This window comes from Hippopotamus amphibius, chromosome 2 (genome assembly GCF_030028045.1).
Source record: "Hippopotamus amphibius kiboko isolate mHipAmp2 chromosome 2, mHipAmp2.hap2, whole genome shotgun sequence".
Lineage (NCBI taxonomy): Eukaryota > Metazoa > Chordata > Mammalia > Artiodactyla > Hippopotamidae > Hippopotamus > Hippopotamus amphibius.
This window is the reverse complement of record NC_080187.1, coordinates 37,457,205-37,474,928: the sequence shown is the minus strand read 5'-3', so window position 1 is coordinate 37,474,928 and position 17,724 is coordinate 37,457,205. Positions and strand designations below refer to the sequence as shown.

Sequence of the window (17,724 nt, the reverse complement as noted above, 5' to 3'; positions counted from 1 at the left end):
TCTGCCACTAACTTCAAACCACTCCCTTCTATTCCTTCATGCTATTAGAGGAATTCTGACTCTTTAAGGTAGCAATCTGATGCCATAAACACCAAAACATTTAGTGGTTCCTTCCATCCATATTATTCAAAATTATATCTATTCTCTACCAGGGCAAGAATAGGGCACTCAAAAACAACCAGTTGAGCTTTGCAATCAAATCTCCATTTTCTCCTTACACTTCAGCCAGAGTGTACGTTCTTCCTCAAGACTATCCAGCATTTTCCTGCCTCAATCTTAGGCATGAAAAAGCTTTCCCAACCTTCAGGAACTAGCTCTAACACTTTTGCTGCCACAAAATCTTATCAGAACATCCAATCATAATTCACCATTTTCTCATTTACATTCTTTCATAGGAATTGTATGTAATTCTAACAGAGCACCAAAGTCTTATTATCATAACTGTGTGGTACATGTTGAAATATCTTTAAGGATGAACTATTTTTTTTTTTTTTTTAGGCGCACGGGCTTAGTTGCTCCATGGCATGTGGAATCTTCCCAGGGCAGGGCTCGAACCCATGTCCCCTGCATTGGCAGGCAGATTCTTTACCACTGCACCACCTAGGAAGTCCAGGGATGAACTATTTTTTGACATATCTGTATCCTGAAATATACAATGGGATTCACCTAATAAATGTTTAATTAGATGAAAGAGTTGAGTAGCGCAACATGCGTACAAAATTCCCCCAATTAATTCGCAATTCACCTACTCACCTCGTAATTTTCTACTTCTCCATCTTCCACATCCAATTCAAAACTGAAAGTTGGGCCCACTGCAGGTGGCACTGGAAGCATTGATCTGCAATGAAAATAACCAACACAAGCATTGATACATTAATACATTATTTCAATGAAAAGGATGAGAAGAACAAGGCCGGTGCTACAGGGATAAAGACTGGTCAGTGTTGATCAGTGACAACCCTTTAAAGAAACTGACTTCACTAGTAATAAACAGTTAAAAATCATTTACTAAGCTACTGACAAAATTCAACATCGATTTATGATAAAAACTCTCCAGAAAGTAGGCACAGAAGGAAATTACTTCAACATAATGAAAGCCATATATGACAAACCAACAGCCAACATCATTCTAAATGGTGAAAAACTGAAAGCATTCCCTCTAAGAACAGGAACACCACCACTACTATTCAACATAGTTTTGGACGTTTTAGTCACAGCAATCAGAGAAGAAAAATAAAAGGAATCCAAACTGGAAAAGAAGTAAAATTGCCACTCTTTGCAGATGACATGATATTATACATAGAAAACCCTAAAGATGCCACCAGAAAACTGCTAGCACTAATTGATGAATTCAGTATAAAGTAGCAGGATAGAAAATTAATGCACAGAAATCTCTTGCATTCCTATACACTAACAAAAAGAGCAGAAAGAGAAATTAAGGAAACACTCCCATTTAGCACTGCAACAAAAAGAATAAAATACCCAGGAATAAACCTGCCTAAAGAGGCAAAAGACTTGAATGCAGAAAACTGTAAGACACTGATGAAAGAAATCAAAGACGATACAAACAGATGGAGGGACATACCATGTTCTCGGATGGGAAGAATCAACATTGTGAAAACGACTGTACTACCCAAAGCAATTTACAGATTCAACGCACTCCCTATCAAATTACCAACGGCATTTTTCATAGAACTAGAACAAGAAATTTTACGATTTGTATGGAAACACAGGAGACCCCAAATATCCAAAGCAATCCTGAGAAGGAAAGACAGAGCTGGAGGAATCAGGCTCCCTGACTTCAAACTATACTACAAGGCTACAGTGATCAAGACAGTATGGTATTGGCACAAAAACAGAAATACAGACCAATGGAACAGAATAGAGAGCCCAGAGATAAACCCATACACATGTGGGCATCTTGTCTTTGACAAAGGAGGCACGAATATACAATGGAAAAAAGACAGCCTCTTCAATAAGCGGTACTGGGAAAACTGGACAGCTACATGTAAAAGAATGAAATGAGAACACTTCCTAACACCATACACAAAAACAAACTCAAAAGGGATTAAAGACCTAAATGTAAGGCCAGAGACTATAAAACTCCTAGAGGAAAACATAGGCAGAACACTCTGTGACATAAATCAAAGGAAGATTCTTTTTGACCCATCTCCTAGAATAATGGAAATAAAATCAAAAATAAACAAATGGGACCTAATGAAACTTAAAAGCTTTTGCACAGCAGAAGAAACTATAAACAAGACAAGACAACCCTCAGAATGGGAGAAAACATTTGCCAACAAAGCAACGGACAAAGGATTAATCTCCAAAATATACAAGCAGCTCATGTAGCTCACTGTCAAAAAAAGCAAATAACACAATTCAAAAATGGGTGGAAGACCTAAATAGACATTTCTCCAAAGAAGACATGCAGATGGCTAACAAACACATGAAAAGATGCTCAACATCTCTAATCATTAGAGAAATGCAAGTCAAAGCCACAATGAGGTATCACCTCACACTGGTCAGAATGGCCATCATCAAAAAATCTAGAAACAATAAATGCTGGAGAGGGTGTGGAGAAAAGGGAACCCTCCTGCATGGTTGGTGGGAATGTAAATTGGTACAGCCACTATGGAAAACAGTTTGGAGGTTCCTTAAAAAACTAAAAATGGCACTACCATATTACCCAGCAGTCCCACTCCTGGGCATATACCCTGAAAAAAACATAATCCAAAAAGAAGCATGTACCACAATGTTCACTGCAGCACTATTTACAACAGCCAGGACATGGAAGCAACCTAAATGCTCATCAACAGATGAATGGATAAAGAAGATGTGGCACATATACACAATGGAATATTACTCAGCCATTAAAAGGAATGAAATTGAATTATTTGTAGTGAGGTGGATGGATCTAGAGTCTGTCACACAGAGTGAAGTAAGCCAGAAAGAGAAAAACAAACACTGTATGCTAATGCATATATATGGAATCTAAAAAAATGGTACTGATGAAGCCAGTGACAGAGCAAGAATAAAGATGCAGACGTAGAGAACAGACTTGAGGACACAGGGTGGGGGGCGAAGGGGAAGCTGGGACAAAGTGAGAGAGTAGCACTGACATATATACACTACCAAATGTAAAATAGATAGCTAGTGGGAAGCTAGTGCTAGTGCTGCATAACACAGGGAAATCAACTCAATGATTTAGAGGGGCGGGATAGGGAGGGTGGGAAGGAGTTGCAGGAGGGAGGGGATATGGGGATATATGTATAAATACAGCTGATTCACCGTGTTGTACAGCAGAAACTGGCACAACAGTGTAAAGCAATTATACTCCAATAAAGAGCTTAAAAAAAAACTTTTATTACATTAAAAAAATATCATCCACAACAGCATAAAAAAACGTGAAACATTACAGATGAATTTAACAAAACATGTGCAAGACCTGTACAATATAAACTGTAAAAACACCACTAGGACAAATTTTAAAAGATGAATAAGTAGAGAAATATACCATATAAGTAGATTAAAAGACTCAATACTGTTAAAGATGTCAATTCTCTTCCAAAACTCATCTACAGATTTCATGTAATCCCTACCCAAATCTCAGCTTTTTTGAAGCAGAAACTGATTTGTTGATTTTAAAATTTATATGGGCATGCAAAAGACTTTAGATAAAATCAGTTTAAGAACAAAGTTGAGAGAATTATACCATCTAATTTTAAGACTTACAATAAAGCTACAATGATCAAAAATAGTGTGATATAGGCACACAGCCCTCTGGTATAAAGATAACATTCCCTAGCCTTCCTAGAAGGTAGTTACAGACATGAGACTAAATTCTGGCCAGTGGGATGTAGGCAGGAGTCATACATGCAACTTCTGGGAAGTATCCTTGAGAGGTAGGTAAGCAGAGAGATCCATTTTCATTTTTGCTACCTGGAATGTGGATATGATGATGGCTAGAGCCTGAGGAGTCATCTTATATCATGCAGAGGAAGCCATAAAATTCTGAGGATGGGAGAACCATTCCTCAGAGTTACGGAGCTAACAAACCATCTTTGAATAGCCTACGTCTAGATTTTATTACATGAGAAAGAAATAAAGTATCATGTTAAACCCATGGGTGTTTCTGTTACAAACTTAATCCTAGCAGAGTATTTCTAAGGCACAGATACAACTTCTTTCTCCCTCTTCCCCTGAGAGAAGTAGCAGTATCAAATGCTAGATAACCAAAAGAAGGTAGGCAAGTGATGCCAGCTGTAAAAAAAAAAAAGCAAAAAATTTAAACTTCTCTACCTTTTGATTCATTAAACCTATCTTCTGGTTCACAAATCTCTCTCTCTCCCAACTGCTACTTTGTCCTTGCTCTTCTCTTTCTTTCACCCTTAAATGGTCCCCCCACGGCAACCTCTTAACATTAAATAAAAACAAATATCTAACACACTCTAAATTAAATATATACTACATAGAAATGTTCATATAGGAAAGGAAACCTCAAGGGCATCAAAATTCAGAACTCATTAAAATAAGAAAGACAGAACTTACAACACATATGGTAGTAAGCTGGGATGATAAGGGGGAGGTGGTATTGGCTGCTGGGATCGGTATCTACTGCGTCCTGTGAGCCTCCGAGGCATAAATGGAGGATAAGACTGCAGAGAAAAAATGTTTAAAACAATTTAAGATCATTCCACATTCACAACTTTTTAAGCTGTTGAATAAAGTCTCTTTTTTAAAAACCTAGGAAGTTATTTACTGTTCAAGTGGTATTTAATATTTCTTAAATGTTAACACAGATGTGACACCTAGTTTAAAACATACATGTAGGTGTACTTCTAAATACATTTTTCCAACTGACTGCAAAAATACATTTAAAATTCTAAACATGTAGTTAACAGAACTTCAAGGGACTTCCCTGGTTGCCCAGTGGTTAAGACTTCGTGCTCCCAATGCAGGGGGCCCGGATTTGATCCCTGGTCAGGGAACTAGATCCTGCATGCCACAAAGATCCCGCACAAGGCAACAAAGATTCCCGAGTGCCACAACTAAGGCCCGGCCCAGCCAAATAAATAAATAAATATTTAAAAGAAAGAAAGAAGAAACAGAACTCAAAACAAGTAATAAAAACACAAAGCAAGTAATTAAATTAATAACAATGAATGAAAACTTACTACTCCAAAGGAAACCTCCTGATGCAAAGGATCATGTGTTAAGAACTGCAAAGGAGCTGATGGAGGTAATGTTGGGGGATGCGCTGATGGAGGGTAAGTAAAACCTCCTACAGGAAGATGTTCTCCTAACAGTTCCACTTCGTTTTCTATCCTTTGCAGAGGCTGAGGGGGGGAAAAGCAAACTAATATACTTCCAATATTTAGACAGACTGTGCTTTATAACATCAAAAATAAAAAACCCCAAAAGATATCTTTAAGGACATGCATTTCTTGATGTTTACTTCAATCTAAATTCATACATGTGGACATATAGCCTGTAGTAAAATTTTATTGCCTTTAACTGAATTTCAATTAAAAATCTCTCAAATATGTTAGTAAACATTTCCACTATTCAAACGATACATTTCTTTCACTATTTGAACTCTCTTAAAAATGATAGAAGGAAAGACAAAAAGTCATGTAATAAGCCAATTATATGAGAGTTAAAATTACTTTAGTCATGGCACACTGACCTATATCAGCTTTACAGACACAACCGTTAACAGATGAAATCAAACACAGCACATTTTGTAAATAAGAACGAAGGCTAAGTGGGATATAACACAGCAGGCGGTATACGGTAGTAGAAAGCTTACAGACTTCGGCATCAGACAAACTCTTGGTCTATAACTAATGAACCCTGTGGCTTTCTTATAAATTACTTAATCTGAACCTCAATATTATCATCTATAGAACTGACATGTTCACAGCCTACTTCAAAAATGTATTGTGAACGCTGAGGTAATGTTCAAATAGCACACAGTGCTATACAAAGCACACAGCCTATGTTGCCTTTTTTTTTAAATAGCTTAAGATATTCACACATTGTAAAATTCACCCTGTTAAGGGGTACAATTCAATGGATTTTAGTATATTCACAAGAATTATACAACTATCACCGCTATCTAATTTCCCCCAGTTCTTCCCAAGTCCTAGACAACTACCAATCTACCTTCTATTTCTAGAGATTTGCTTATTCTGGCCTTTTCATATATATGGAATCACATAGTATGTGGCCCTTGTATCTGGCTCCTTTCACTTAGCATAATGTTTTGAAGGTTCATCCATCTTATAGTTTGTAGAGCAGTACTTCATTTCTTTTTATAGCTGAATAATAATCAACTGCATAGATATGCCAGGCTTTGTTCATCTATTTATCAGTAATGGACATTTGAATTGTTTCCACTTTTTGGCTATTAGGAATAATGCTGCTATGAACATCTGTGTACACACTTTGGGGCTGAGGTTTTCAATTTGACTCTCTTGGGAACATGCATTCTTAAATGTTAGTGTAACTTCTTTCCACAGTTAAGAGAATGACAACACATTATTCAAATACAAGTAACTGCTAACACTTTACTTTGGAAGCTTATGTATGCTTGAATGGTGGCTAATTTAGTTTTAATCTTGAATTCCCAAGTACTAGAAAAGGCTTCCTAGGGAACATCCTGGCATGAATCCTATCCTGATTCTAATAAAAGATTTTCTTGTAGGAGGAGCTTTAACTTTTCAGATTAGCCAAACTTCTGTCACAATTGGTTTCTATAGCTTTCAGGAGAGCAGCCAAGTAAGCTCACCTCTGCCTGAGATCAAGCATAGTGCATAAATCCTAAGTAAAGGATGGTCAGGCTCTGCTAGAGTAACTGTCAAGCTCCTTTCACAGGGCCAACCATTTCTACTCTAGTTCCACTTTAACCATTCCCATATGTTCTTTCCTTAATGCCTGATGGTTCAGATGTGCAACTTGGACTGTCCAAAAAACAACGGGGCCTTCTTCCTGTGTTCTTCCTTCCACTGATATAGTGCTCACCCCCTCCAGCCCTGTGAAATAATATGCCTCTCAGCTATATTCCAGCCCCAGGACAGAGTTAACTATGTTAACAGACTGTCATGTCCTTTTCATTAGAACACAGTAGATACCAGCCTTTGGAAAAAACAATTGAGGTTCAAAGGATTACTTTACTTGCCTAAATGAATATAAATATTATCCTAACAAGTATAAACAATTTTATAATATTTTCACTTTTTGGAAACACATGAAAGGAAAAACCAGAACTGTATTTTTTCAGCTTTACTTCCCAAAGGATTGCAGATATGAAAGAACAAATTTGACTAGACAAGTGACATATAAAATAACCAGAAAAACTTAAGAAGCCAAGATAATTCTAGGAAAACTATATCTATATACATTTGTATGTATGGGGATTCCCTAATTCTTTTAAGAACCAGGAAAGTGCCTAAGTTATGATTTCTAAATGGTAACAACTTATATCTACTAAACTAATCTGTCTTTTATGTCTAAACATTCTGTGAAAATTAAAGATTTAAGAGTAGAGATACCTACCGATCGTGACTGCTGTGTTTGGAAAGGGACAAACTGGCCTGGAGGTGGCAAATGAGGAGGATGATGGGGAGAAAGGTGAGGAGGATGTAAGAGAAATGGATCGCTAGAAATAAGGGGTGGAAACGCAGCATATGGTACTGGTAAGTGCTGAACTGAACATGCTTGAAGCATCTGTAAGAGAAATCATTATTTTTTTGTTAAAAGTATTAGAATGTATAATTAATTTAAAAAAACTATACAATGAGATTGAAACGTTATTGCCATATCCCTCTGAAAAATGATACCAAAATGTTTTAATAACCTATGTTAACAATGAAATACTAGCGTATTTTTGCATCTATCAGTAAAATAATGGTAACTAGTAATTATTCTGGATTTTATATAGTTCTTATAAATCAGTCAAAACACCTACACTGTACTTTAGCTTTTGTAACACCTATGAAATGGAGGGAAAGTGCTGCATACAAGAGGAATCTCTTTCCACTTGGTTTAAAATACAGCAGGTATTACTACGTTCTAAGAAGCTCTCCTTTTCAATCTTTTAGATTTTTTTATTTCTAAGAGCACAACTCTCAACTAAATGCTTGATGGTCTCTCAATATTTTAGCCTGCGAATTTAGCACAATGGTTCTATAATCTATTACCAAGAAACCAAGCACGGGTAAATTAATCTGTTAAATTGGTATTGGTATTTGTATGTATGTGTTTGTCTTAAGGGGTATTAGGATTATATTAAGATTTAGCAAAGTGCTTTACACTGAAGACATTATTGATCTTAGACAAGTCATTTAAATTCTTTGGTTTTCAGCAACCTCATTTTTGAAATAAGAAAGCTGGACTGGAGTCTGGTAAAGGATAAAGCATAAACTTATAAGAGGCAGAAAGAAGTGAGGGTAAACCCCTGTTTTCTCAAGCTAATTGTCCCTATGATATTAAGCAAGTCATTTTCAATTTCATCATTTAGAAAATGGGGATACCATTTTCATCACAGGCTTCCTATAGTGAGGAATAAATAAGACCAAGTATTCAAAGTGCCTGTTAAAACCCAGTTAAGTACTAAGACTATGTTGATCACTTAAGTCTCTGAGACTTTACTACTAGCCAGTCCAATATCCTAAGGCCAATTTTTATCAAGCTTTAATTATAAGCAGTGCTGATATGTGAGGGAACATGCTTTGACCTTCAAAGGATATTAAAATATGGGTAATTAATATAAAAACGTATCAAGTTTTAAAGCTAATTTTATTAAACTGTTACTGTACAGGTGCTACTGAAATTTCTGTTGCAATAAAATTGCCTTTTTTACTTGGAAGTGAAAAGGTACAAGTCTCTCACGTTTTGCTTATATAACATATTTAGCCCCTCTAAAGAAGGACTGCACAGACTTACTGGAGGAGGCACACTACAGACAGGGAGGTGCTGTCCACTGAAAACCACAGAGCATCCTGGGACCTGTTGTGTACTGCATGCAGGGATGTGCTGGCCTGTGCAGAGGGGAATCCCATGTGGTGCCACTGTTGTTACTGTGTAAGAAACAGGGACAGTGCCCTGATGGAGCTATTAGGAAAGAAAAACAGAACATCAGAACTTAAACTGTTTGAATAAAACATCAATTATCAAAAATTAAAATCTGGAGATATAGTGAGTCTCTTCTTAGCTGCACAGGTTTTCATAATGTACTTCTTCAACAGTTTCAACCAAAATATTCTTGTCATTGTATAGAAAAGCTGACTGTTTCAAGAGTAGTATATGATACCTACTGACCTGGGTCTAAACTCTTCCCTCAAAAAGACTTGAAAAGTCCAGGAGAATAATGAATTGCTATATTAATTCTTCTAGCCTGCTCTATAGAGCAGAAAACTTTTCTAAAGAGAAAATTTGGAAAAATGAAATGTATCTTCTAATAACCTGGTCACATTCAACAGGAAAAAAAATCTGTTTAACTGCAACTAGTGAAACAATGTACTGACAGTATTTTTAAAAAGTTAAATAATTTCCTTCTCTCCTGGCCATCCTACCTATCTGGAAGCAACCAACATGTCCTCCCACCCACAACATTCTCCATGAGCATATAAACATATGCGAGCATGATTACCCATGAACTACTGCCATGTTTCGTTTTGTTCTTAACGAAAATGAGACATTACCCTGAAACTTACTTTTTCAATTAATACTGTAGATATCTCTTCAAGGAAACTAAAGGCAATTCATTCTTTTTGACACTAACAAGATATTTTAATTTTAAGTACACTCATCAGTTTAACACAGTCCTATCATTAATACTAATGGACATTCACGTCGTATTCACTCTTTCACCAATACAAATATCACTGGACATATATCCTTACATATTAGTTTCATTTACTTCATAGACATTACTGGGTAAAGGGGTGAAAATTATTTTAAACTTTAGCAAAAGTCTGGATGGATGAAGTCACAATCCCAACAGTAACAATAGGACTCCCAGCACCTCCACTCAAGGTAGATGTGTTTGCATTACAAGCATGCTTACCTACTAGAAGGATGGGGGAGGGGGGAAAAACAGTATTAACCGGCTTGCTTTAAATTTGCATTTCTCTGATTTGAGAGGCTGAACATCTTTTAATATGCTTATTAACCATCTAGATTTCTTTTTCTGAAAATAACCTATATCCTTCACTCACTGCCCACTTTCTACAAGGCTGTCCATTCACATTAATTTATAGTTTGGCTTTTTAAATTAGAGATACGGGTAACAAAAATATTTTCCCAGTCTATGTTTTATCTTTTGATAAACCCTTTATTTAATGGTAAATAAACCACTGCTTTCCCCCTAAACTGAAATACATCTTTTTTCCATTCAATAACTTCCCAAACATACATGGATCTATTTTGTGCCAAATCTGTGTGGCCTCAATTATAGTATCTTACTAGAAAAGTTAGTATCTAGTAAGACAAATTCTCATTACCATACTTTCTTTTCATTTTTTGGGGGGGCCATTTTCACACATTTATTCTTATGTAAATAACCTCAAATAATTTCATCCAGTTTCAAAACCCACTGGAATCCTAATTTATATTAACTTAATTGTATTAAATGTTATTTTACAAAGGATATTATTACATAATTTTATATTAAGGCTTTTCATTGGAATATCATTGTCACTACATGTTCAATACTACAGTATTGCACCTTTGAGAAATTAGTTTGCTTCATAAAGATATTATTCTTATTAAATTTATTCCTCAAAATTCTTTTGTAAGTTTGTAGACTTTGTTATATTGTTAATTAGTTCTTTTTCTCTATTTCCATGTCAAATTGCCACCCCACCCCCCTTTCTTCTGTACCACGTAGCATGTAGGATGTTAGTTCCCTGACCAGGGATCGAACACTTGCCCTCTGCAGTGGGAGCTTCGAGTCTTAACCACTGGACTGCCAGGGAAGTCCCTATGTCAAATTGGTTAAGTGCTAGTAATGAGAAAAGTTACTAATTTTGTTTATTTTTAAATATTTATTTTATTTACTTATTATTTTTATTTGTTTCGTTGTGCCGGGTCTTAGTTGTGGCAGGTATGCTCATTAGTTGAGGTTCTTGGGCTCCTTAGTTGTGACTCGCTGGCTCCTTAGTTGTGGCATGCAAACTCTTAGTTGCAGCATGCATCGGATCTAGTTCCCTGACCAGGGATCAAACCCAGGTCCCCTGTACTGGGAGCATGGAGTCTTATTAACCATTGCGCCATCAGGGAAGACCCAAAAGTTACTAATTTTAATTTATGTATCTCGAATCTAACAACATTATCCAACTTTTTAATCCCAGTACTTTTAAAAATTAGAATCTCCTTTCCTATGTATACAACTATATTTGCTAAGACTCAACACAATTATTTACTCTTGTCTTTTTGCATTACTAATGAAGAACCTTCAAAAATGACACTCATAGGCACCTATCTTAGATCTGATTTTAATGAAAATGTATACAAAAAATTTTTATGTTCTGGACCCTAGTCCTTTCTCAGAAATAGTATAGTATTGTGAATATTTTCTTCCAGACGGTGGCATGCTTTTTCACTTTTAAAAGTCTTCTGGGTGAGCAGAAATTTTTTATTTTAATGAAATCCAGTATGCTGGTGTTTCATTAAGCAGCTAGTATTTTATATCTCCTGTTTAAGAAATCTTTGCCTACCTTATGAAGATATCTCCTTTATTTTCTTTTCTTTACCTTTCACTTTTAGATCTAGAACCCAACTTTATTTTTGTGTATTATATGAAGTAGGAGCCAAGGTTCAAATTTATCTACACAGATATCCAGTTGTTTCCACACCATTACTGAAAAAGACACTCCCTTTGGCATCTTTGCCAAAAATTAAGTGACCAAAATATATACCTAAGTCTATTTCTCATAATGAATACAACTTCTTTAAGTTTATTTTATCAACAGTTCTCTGTACAGTTAGTGCTTTTCCTATGTCTTAAAGTAGTGCATGACCCTACTTAAGGTCATGAAGCCATTCTCATGTTACCCTCTTAAAAGCTTATATTGCCATTAACATTTACATCTTTAATCCACCTGAAACTGACTTTTGTGAATGGTATAAGATAAAGGATCCAGTTTCATGTTTTCATTTGGATATCTAATTGTCTCAACATCATTTATTAAAAATTCTTTCTTCTTCCAACTCATCTGCTGTTACATACCACATGTAAAGCATTCATAAATGTGTTAGTTTATCTCTGGGCTTTATATTTTATTTCATTAGCATACTTAATTATTTTGGCAAAAATATCTTCATATAGCTTTATAATTAATCCTAACAATTGGAAGAGCTACTCTACTCACCTTGTTCTACTTCACAATTATACACCAGAGGTTCTCTTAATTGTAGTGTGCTTTAAAATCACCCAGGTCAAAACAGATTGCTGGGTCCCATACCTAGTAAGTCTAGTGTATAGTCTGAGAATCTGCATTTTTAACAAATGTCTAGGTGATGCTGCTGCTACTGATCAGCTGATCCAAGACATACTCTGAGGACCACTGGCCTTAGAGACTCTAGAGCAGAGTGTTAATTGGCCAACTACTTCATAAAGGGCCAGAATATTTTATGCTTATGGGCCATCCTGGTCCCTGCACAAAGCAACCACAAATGACAGATAAATAAACAAGCATAGCTGTATTCCAATAAAACTCTACAAAAACACCCAGCAGTAGTTTGTTTTTCCTTGCTCTGGATAATCCCAGGTCCTTTAAAATGCCATAGAAATTGCAGAATCTCAAATTACACCAAAAACTTACTGGAAATTTACTTGGGAGTATACTAATTCCACATATCCTGTATGTCAGCTTTGAAAGCAATTTTTACAAATTTGGATCTTTCAAGCCAAATCTCTCATATTTATACAGTTTGTAATCCTCTACATAGAGGACTTGAACATCTTTTAAGATTCTTAATTTCCTTCACGTTATTTTGATTTTTCAATTTTACTTTCTTATTTGCATATTTATTACGGAGAATTTCAAACATGCTCAATACTAGTATAATGAACCCCCATATCTATCACATAGCCTCCAAAACCATAAAACCATATATCCAATCCACTCCCATCAACTTCTCCGTTTCTTGAAGCACATCCCAGGAACCTATCACTTCATAAATACTTCAGTACTTATTTCTAAAAGACAACACTTAAAACAATCACCACAGCATTATCAATATACCTTAAGAAAAAGTTTCTTAAAAATAAAAAAAGTCAGTGTTCAAAATTTCAATTGTATAAGCAATGTTATAAATGATTTTTTAAGTTTTTTTTTTTTCTTTTTCTCAAGCAGGATCCAAGCATGGTTTACCTATTGCAATTAATTAGACTGTATCTTTAAATTTATAGTTGCTACTTGCATCTCTCCTCACCCTCATTGTCAGAGCTTAGCTGTTGAAAAAATTGGGTTGTTCAGTATAAATATATACATATATTTTAAAGATTTTTAAAATCATGTTTGACTCTAGTATAAAGAAATACAACTGACATTGTATAGTTGTTTTAATAATGTGGAATTTTCTATCCATATGATCATTTCATCTGTAATTATCAATGTTATTTGCTCTTTTCTTACTCTTATTCCCTTTCTTTTTCCTGCCTTCAGTCCTGGCTTAGCCTCCAGGATACTGAATAAATGCGGTGATAGTGATCACCCTTGGCTTAGTCCAGGTATCAAGCAGGAAAGCATTCAAAGTTCTACCATTAATTATGCTGTATGAAATAGGTTATGTGAACTCACTGGAGATCTATTTCTATTGGTTTTCATTTATAGTTCTTCTTTCCTCACATGCTTGGTTAACTCTGTTTACTGCTTACTGTCCCTGAAAATTTACTCGAGGGAATTCTCTGAAAACTAGAAATGAAGACTGCTTCCTCCAAAGAGAATCTGCATGTTTTCTAGGCCCCTGCAGTCCCAAATACTTTGACTAATTTCAGAGTCTGATGTGAATCTGGCTGCAAATTACATTTGCTTCTGGTCACTCTTATTCTAAGGATACAGCTCTTTAAGGTGCCTATTTTACACAGGGAGAGTTGCCTATGTAGGAAGGGGCTCCTTAAACTTTCGTGGTTTTTGATTCCTGTCTCTTGTGCCTCATAATGGGACTTAAAATTGAAGTTCAAGTTTGCATAAATGAACAAAAATGCTTTCAGGATAGAACTAGCATCCCTACTCTCCCTCTTTAAACTCTTTTGATGCTTTTAGGATACTGTTAATAATTTATCTAGCATAGTCAATTGTCCTCAATCAATGGGAATGCTCTCAATAACCTTGCCTACCAGCTCTAGAAAATAAAATCCCTTTACATGATGGCTAAATTTTATATTTTTGCATCTATTAACAAATAAAACATTTTTCCCTTTATAGTGTTGATGAAATCAATTACCTTAAAAGATTTCCTAATGTTGAACTTATCCTGCATTGCCAGGATAAACTCTAATAATCATTATTTCAGCTATTCTAATAGACTATTTTATTATAACAGTAGCTATGGTTTATTATTTAAAGCATCTGCATCTGTATTCAAGAGGGAAAGTAGTTGAAAGCTTTCATTTGTTGTATTGTCTATGAGGTTTTATTATTAAGGTTACGTAAGCTTCACAAAATATACCTGGAAAACTTCTATCTTTGTCTATGATCTAGAATAGTTTAAATTGGAACCTCAGATCTTTAGAGATTAGACAGAATTCAGATGAAATCTATAAAGACAGGCTTTTTATTATGCCTCAATCTCTTCCATAGCCATTGGTCTGTTCAGGTTTTCTATGTCTTGCGTCATTCTGGTATTTACATATGCAACATTTCATTTCTCAATATGCAGACCCAGTAAGTAATTTTACATAAATGAGATATCAACTTTTCTGAAATGAAGTCTTTTCCTTTTCTTCCTCTGGTTCCATCTCTACCTACCTCCCCCTTTCCCTTCAATTTAGCACCCACCCCTCTCAAGCCTAATATGTATTTCTCCAAAATTTTCTCTATGTTCAGAGCCCTATGTGTACAAATACTTAATCATCGTTTTACAAAACTGAACATAACACTTCCTCAATTTTGTTTTTCTTGCTCAACAATATCTTGCAGGTATCGCTCACATGCCTGGCATAATTCTAAGTAATTCTTTGTAATAGTTACATTCCATGGTATGAAGGTATCATAATTTATTCTTCTAATGATAAGCAATCACTTAATTCTTACTTTGTTTCTATGAATTTGCCTATTTTAGACATTTCATATAAATGAAATCATACAGACTGTGGCCTTTTGTGACTGGCTTCTTTTACTTAGCATGTTTTCAAGCTTAATCCATGTTGTAGCATGAATTAGTACTTCACTACTTTTTGAGTGAATAATGTTCCACTGCAAAGATATATCATATTTCATCTATTCATCAACTGATCGATATAAGTTATTCCTCTCTGTATATTTAATTTGCATTTAGGCACTGTATCAAATTCTTTCAAACTAGCGTATCTTGTGTTTTCTTCTACTACAATTGTACATCCCTTATGAAACAGGTGCTATTTTTGTTTTATTTTACAACTGAAAAAATTCTTTGAATGTTTCCCACATTCCCACTCTTCTTTACATTTGTTTTTTTTTCTATAACCAAACTCACAGAGGCAGGCCATTCTTACCAACTTTGCAAAGCACTAGGATTGGGTTTTCTTTGTGCTACTTCTCTTATTAAAAGAATAGATTTTCATATCATTAGTTTTAGCTGTTTTCCTGGTAATTTATTCATCCCAATTCCTTTTGGTTTACTTTGCAATATCTCACCCTAATTACTCAAGCAATTAGTTCATAATGAAGGTTTATAAAATTTTCTTAGAGAACAGCTTTGGCCTATCCCATTGACTGTGGTATCAGGATCTTTCCTTTATAATCTTGCCTCAAATATTTGAGTGTCATTTTTTTAAATCTTTTTAAAAAACTTACGATTTACAGTTCTATCAGATTATGACCACAAAAAATATGGTCTGGAAAAACTTTTTTTTAATAATTTATTTTTCTTTTAACCATCAATACACGGTATTTTCATTGATTTCTATCATCCAGTGCAATAGATTAAAACAACAACAACAACAACAAAAACCCCACGACTGCTAGTCTGAGTCTCCTTCCTTTGTTAATTTCTGCTGTCTATAAACTTAGAAGTTTTTTCCTTATCCTTAAAATCCAGAAACTTAATAAGAATATGTCTAGATTCGTGTCTTTTTTGACCTCAGAAAATCATACAATTTTGGTCTCAGGCTCTAAATACTGGCAAACCCTCTTCTCAGCTAGTCCCTCAGTTCCTGGAAGGAACAAAGGGAAAGGAAACTCTCTACCTGTCATCTCCGTGGAGACCTAGGGAAACTTGTAAGCAAAGATGCACCCAATTGTCTTGCCTATTGAATTACTCCAGAAGAAACCAGAAGGGAGAGGGAAACAAGAATATGTACTCAAACCACCAGTTAGTTGTCTGATATCCACTATAAATCCTGCATCAGTCATTTCAAACCAACTATTACAATGAAGTCTTCCTGAGCTTTCATAACCTTGATCCTATTTTTTTAAAGTTCAACTTTCTTCTAAGGAAGCTGTGTAGAATTTAAATTTTAATCCTCAAAGAAAAATGATGAACTTATCTAAAATAGTTTCATTTTAGGTAAAAATTGTTTCTTTTTAGGTCAAAATAAATCTACACCAAAAAACAACCAACTGCAATAAAACTGCTGCCAACTTTCAGCATCTGTATTTCCTGGGCGTTCTGTTACTATACCTGATCATGTATGTCAACCATTACTGCATTCTGTTGGGGTGGATGAGCAGCAGGGTGTAACAGACGGGGAGATACATTCGGAGGGTGGAAGGCTCGAGGTTCCTCTATTGCTTGCTGCTGTGCATAAGGGAGATGGTGATAATTTTCATCTTGACTAATGGAATTATGTCGAGACAGACGATCCCTTCTTCCTCTCTGGCGCCGGACAGGAGGACTGTAATACAGCAAAAATGTTCAAAAGGTTGTTATATTCACTACTGTGATCCATCAGGATTCTGTATTGTCTCTCTTTATAATCCATTAGTAGTATATGCTAACACAGGCCTGAATATTCAAGAATTGCTGTGGTTCATCATCAGCTCTCAACAGTTACAAATTTAAGTAGAACGTATATGTTTTAAAAAAAAAACAACAGAAAACAAAATTGATATTCAGTTCTGAGATTATTTAGAAATCAACAGCCAATCACTGTCATTTTTGGGGAGGGGGTTTAATTGTATAAAATTGTCCCTTTTACAGGCAAATACAGTCAAATATCAGCAATTTCATAATGTTTAACCTATTTATTTTACAAACATCATAGAACAAATTTTAATTTCCATATATCTTGGCAGTAATCCACATATGCCTAATGGGCACTTTGTGTTTGTCTATCCGGCTAAGACACAGAAAAGACAGTTTCTATAGGTCAAAACGACAATTTTAAAAAATGAGAGTAGAAAATATACGAAATAACTAAAGAACATAGAAAATATATGAAATAACTAAAGAACATTTAATTTGTTGACAATTGCAAATAATTGAGTAAATGCTGAGAATGGAAATGATTACAAGTAGTGTCAGCGTAAATATTCTAGTAATATACAGAAATTTCAGGTAGACCCTGGTTAC

The 17,724-nt window shown here is 35.2% G+C and overlaps 1 protein-coding gene across 14 annotated transcripts in view; it reads right to left on the bottom strand.

Annotated features, from left to right (window-relative positions):
* Positions 1-17,724, bottom strand: part of RNF38 (ring finger protein 38) — a 168,713-nt gene that overhangs the window by 50,464 nt on the left and 100,525 nt on the right. For all 14 annotated transcript variants that reach the window (XR_009051375.1, XM_057722220.1, XM_057722226.1 and 11 more), the window contains 6 exons: positions 16,834-17,047; positions 8,950-9,117; positions 7,561-7,731; positions 5,178-5,339; positions 4,552-4,658; positions 754-838 (listed from right to left, as the gene is read on the bottom strand). Coding sequence is in view for 13 of the 14 variants with exons in the window: in XM_057722220.1 (XP_057578203.1) it covers positions 754-838; positions 4,552-4,658; positions 5,178-5,339; positions 7,561-7,731; positions 8,950-9,117; positions 16,834-17,047 (907 nt within the window). In the remaining variant the exon portion in view is untranslated. The remainder of the gene's footprint in view (positions 1-753; positions 839-4,551; positions 4,659-5,177; positions 5,340-7,560; positions 7,732-8,949; positions 9,118-16,833; positions 17,048-17,724) is intronic.